General features: G+C 38.6%; 1 protein-coding gene across 1 annotated transcript; it reads left to right on the forward strand.

The window, feature by feature from the left end:
- The first annotated feature begins 1975 nt into the window (after positions 1 to 1975).
- LOC145619632 (uncharacterized) lies at positions 1976 to 3595 on the forward strand. The gene is made up of 2 exons (XM_081674340.1): positions 1976 to 2548; positions 2702 to 3595. Exons 1-2 carry the CDS (start codon positions 1976 to 1978, stop codon positions 3593 to 3595), a joined length of 1467 nt encoding a protein of 488 aa, XP_081530466.1.
- Positions 3596 to 4481: the final 886 nt, after the last annotated feature.

The following is a 4481-nucleotide window of genomic DNA, read 5'->3' on the forward strand; positions in this document are numbered from 1 at the left end:
CCATAGCTAGAGGTACTTACGATATTTGGACTAGTAAAATAGGCCAAAGCCCAATTGGACGGATCCTATAAGGTCACACAAAGGGGCTAGATCGAGCATTAGAGGACGAGGCCCATCATGGGCCTCATCACTCTAGGTGGCCGGCCATATGGAGGAATAAGGAGGGTTTTGGGCTTCGTGCACTAGTCTAATTATAATGGGATTATAAATAGACTAGGTGCCTAGGTTTGTAAGTATGCAATTTACTGATCTTTTGATCAAACCCGAAACCCAACCTCTCTCAAAGTCCTCTCTCTCACGGCTCTCTCCTCCTCCTAGGCGCCGGTGGTGTCTCGTGGTGGTGGTGGTTCGTGCGGTGGTCGGTTGTCCGAAAAGGTGGTGATCGCGATTTTCCTCAATCACTCGACCAATCTAGTATTGGTGGACGGCTCGTTCGAATCTCGTGGACTAAGTAGAGGAGCAACACTTGGGGCTCTATTCTCTCCCTGATTTGCCTGTCGAATAGCTTCGTGGAATTCACGCATCAAAGGTATGATTATGTGTCTTGTGTGTTATGCATGCGATTCTTGGGATTAGGTACTTTATTGAATATGATTCATATTATTTCCGCTGCGTAGTACCTATAAACTCCTACATGTTGGTGGAGTGGACAAATCATTTGATGTAGATGTTGATGTTGATGAGCTTTGTTGGTTTACTTTGGAGGAGTTGGCTAAAAAATGTGGTAATTATTTAGTGATTGATGACATATATTACCTTGAGCCTAATGCAGAGAACTTTGAGGATGGGTTGAAGAGGGTTTATAGTGATAATGAGGTTAGGACTTTATTTGCCATTGTTTTAAAATGTAGGTGTGTGGACTGTTTTGTTGTTTGTACTGCTTATGTTTCAAAGTTGGGTGGTGATGTAGGAAAGGCATGTGTAGAAAAGTTGTCTCCTAGGAAAAAGAAAAGTGCCACTGAAAAACAATCAGGGGACCAGTTTGGGACTCTAAATAAACAATGCAAAAAAGGAGATAATGGGTCTTTGGTAGTTGGATCTGAACCCCCTTTATTAGTTACATCTGAAGCCCAAATTGAATTTAATATACAGGGCTCTGATCTTCCCCCTACCCATCCCAACAAACTCCTATTAGAGCTTCATTACTCACAAAAGAACCCTATTTCCCACAACAGTTGCTGCCCTCACAACCTGAAAAATCTCGAACTCAATTCACAAACTCAAAAAAACATGAAACTTTTGATGAATGGTTGAACACATTGGATGATCATCCTAGTCCTATAACAGTTTATGAAACATATGGTGATATAGCCCCTTGGAATGCTGAAAATGAGGGAGGTGACAATGAGTTTCGATTAGATCAACTTGTTAACCAAGACCAAGATGAGGTTGACATTGAAGAGGAGGTGGTTGATGAGGAATTTACAGTTTGCTCTGATGGGGATACCGATGATGATGAGTACAAAGATTCTAAAAAGAAGATAGAGGCTTGGAATGCTAAGGCCTTGTCTATAGCTAGGGAGTTACAAAAAAAGGTTATAGACGATGGACTTTCAGGTCAAAACAAGCCTACTATTGTGGAAGAAGTTGTTGATCCTAAAGAGTTTGTTAGTGACTATGAGAGCAGTGGTGATGAGTTACAATCTGCAGATGAAGCTGATGAACATTGCATAAGGACTCGGAAGGAAAAAAAAAGAAATCAGTTATAGTTAACGCTCAAACCGATTTCTCAAAATTTAGGTGGTATGTTGATATCATATTTCCAAACAAACAAGAATTTAGGGAATGTGTAGTTAGATATGAAGTTGCTCAAGGGAGAAATCTTACTTGGGTAGTCAGTGACAAAAGTAGAAATCAAAGACTTGGAGTTAAATGCAATGATGGTTGCCCTTTTAGGCTTTATTGCAGTTGGGACAACGGAATGAAGTCATTGGTTGTGAAATTAGTGAAGGACCAACACACTTGCTATAGGAATATGGAGGCCAATCGACAACTAAAGTCAACTTGGATAGTAAAACAACTTTTGGAATTATTTAAATCGAGGCCACATTGGCCTGCGAAGGAAATTGTAGAAACCATTAGGATTGCTTACAAAGTTTTAGTGAAAGTTCCATTTGCTTACAAGGTGAAGTACTATGCTCATAAGATACTCCACGGATCAATGAAAGAACAGTATGCCAAGCTAGGTGGGTACTTAGCAGCTCTGAAACAATCAAGCCCCAACAGTTACTTCAAGCTTAAGACAATCAAAACCACATATCCGCCCATATTCCAAAGGGTATTTTTCTGTTTTGATGGTGTTAGGCAAGGTTGGATCAATGGTTGTAAGAAAGTGCTCTGTATAGATGGATGTTTCTTAAAAACCGTTTTGGGGGGCATGCTCTTGAGTGCAGTGGGCAGGGACGGAAATGAGCAAATGTACCCACTTGCTTGGACAGTGGTGGACAATGAAACAAAGGATTCTTGGACTTGGTTTCTCAAACATTTGAAGAAGGCAATTGGAGAAGCAGATGGTGATGGCTGGACAATTATTTCAGATCAGCATCAGGTTTTCACACATCACACTTTTTTTTTCTTCTTTTTGTTTTTATTTTATTTTATTTTATATTATTTTATTTTTAATTCTTACAATCATTATATATTTATACTTTCATTTGTTTTCAAACAATTATTTATGCATTGTAAGTTGTTTTCTATGAAGGGTATATTGACTGCAGTTGCTAATGAATTGCCTAAAGCCGAGCACAAACATTGCAGTCGACATATTTTTGCAAAATGGCACAGGGAATTTGGTGGTGATGAGATGAAAGCAATGTTCTGGAAAGTCGCAAAGGCATACAATGAAGCAGATTACAAAGATGCTTTAGAGGAGATGGAGGAGGTCAACCCCGGTGCTGTAATTGCATTCAACAAACACAATCCCAACTTATTTTGCAGGGCATTTGTGAAGACTACAACAAAGTGTGATGTAATTTTAAGTAACATGGCTGAAACTTGGAATGGGTATATCATACATGCACGAAATAAACATCTCATAGACATGCTTGAAGATATAAGGGCAGCTCTCATGCAAAGAATGGTGTTAAAAAGAAATGCTCAGGAAAAATGGACTAATAAAATCTGTCCAAGAGTTACAGATAAACTAGAGAAAGAGAAAGCTAAAGCTGCCTACTGTTGTGCACTACCTTCTAACATACATCAGTTCCAAGTGAATCATAGGCTGGACTCCATGGCAGTTGATTTACAAGCTAGAAGCTGCACATGCAAAAAATGGAATTTGACTGGAATTCCATGTTGTCATGCCATAAGTTGTATTTTTCTTATGCATCAAAATGCTGAAGATTGGGTTAATGATTGGTATAGCAAGGAAACCTATCCAAAAATTTATAGTGGTTCAATTAATCCATGTCCAGGAGAGAGACACCGACCTACCATTGTTGCTCCACTTGATCCACCACCAATTAGAATAGGACTAGGGAGGCCCAGAAAAAACAGAAGGAAGAATCCTATGGAAGACCCTAAGAAAAAGGGAAAGCTAACAAAGCATGGAATAGAGATGCAATGTAGTATTTGCAAGTTAAAAAAATCACAATAAAATGAAGTGTCCCGACAAAGACAACATTCAATCTTTGGAGCCTCTTGCTAAGAGGGGAAGGGGGAGACCAAAAAAGAATGATAACATCGGGGTGGTTTCAACTGAACCAACACACCACACTGCCACTGTCAAGCCTTCGAAAACTGGTAGAGGAGGAAGAGTGATTAGAGGGGGGAAGGGCAGTAGAGGTGGTGGAAGAAGTGGTGTTGTACGTGGTGGAAGAGGTGGTATCAGGGGTGGAGCTAGAAATGGTGGTGGAAGGAGAGGTGGAAGAACTAATATGCCTACTGGGATTGGAGCATTATTCAATGCTGATGGTAGCGTGCAATCTTTACATTAATAATACTTGGGCTATGTAATTTTGATCTTTGTATGTGATCATTTGACTGGAATTGTTAGATCATTTTGTAAGATCACATTTATTTTATTATGAATTTTGATATGTAAGGTTAGTTTTTATGTCATCTGGAACTTGAAATTTTGGAATGATTAAATAATCAAGGCATAATACAATGTTATGAAAATTTCAGAAGTAAAACGTAATTCTTTCTACCGCACTTATGCCACCAACAAAAGAATAAACAATAAAATTGGCACAAGTGTATCCCAAATTGATCTGACCAACTAAATACCGCAAACAAAAAAAAAAGAAAAAAAATAAAAAAAAATAATTCAACATCACATCAGTCCCCTAATCAAAGTGCATTACACCAAATTAACTTCTAAAGAATATGACCCAAGAGAATAGAATATCAGAGCAAATACTGCTCGTTCCCCCTGCTTCCTAGTATGTACATTTTTTTTTTTTGAAACTGGTTTATTTTTCGGAAAGAGGAATCAAAAAAATGAAATTAAGAGTAAATCCAATTAAAAAATTAAAAGGGTC

Source organism: Chenopodium album, chromosome 27 (assembly GCF_948465745.1).
Source record: "Chenopodium album chromosome 27, dcCheAlbu1.1, whole genome shotgun sequence".
Lineage (NCBI taxonomy): Eukaryota > Viridiplantae > Streptophyta > Magnoliopsida > Caryophyllales > Amaranthaceae > Chenopodium > Chenopodium album.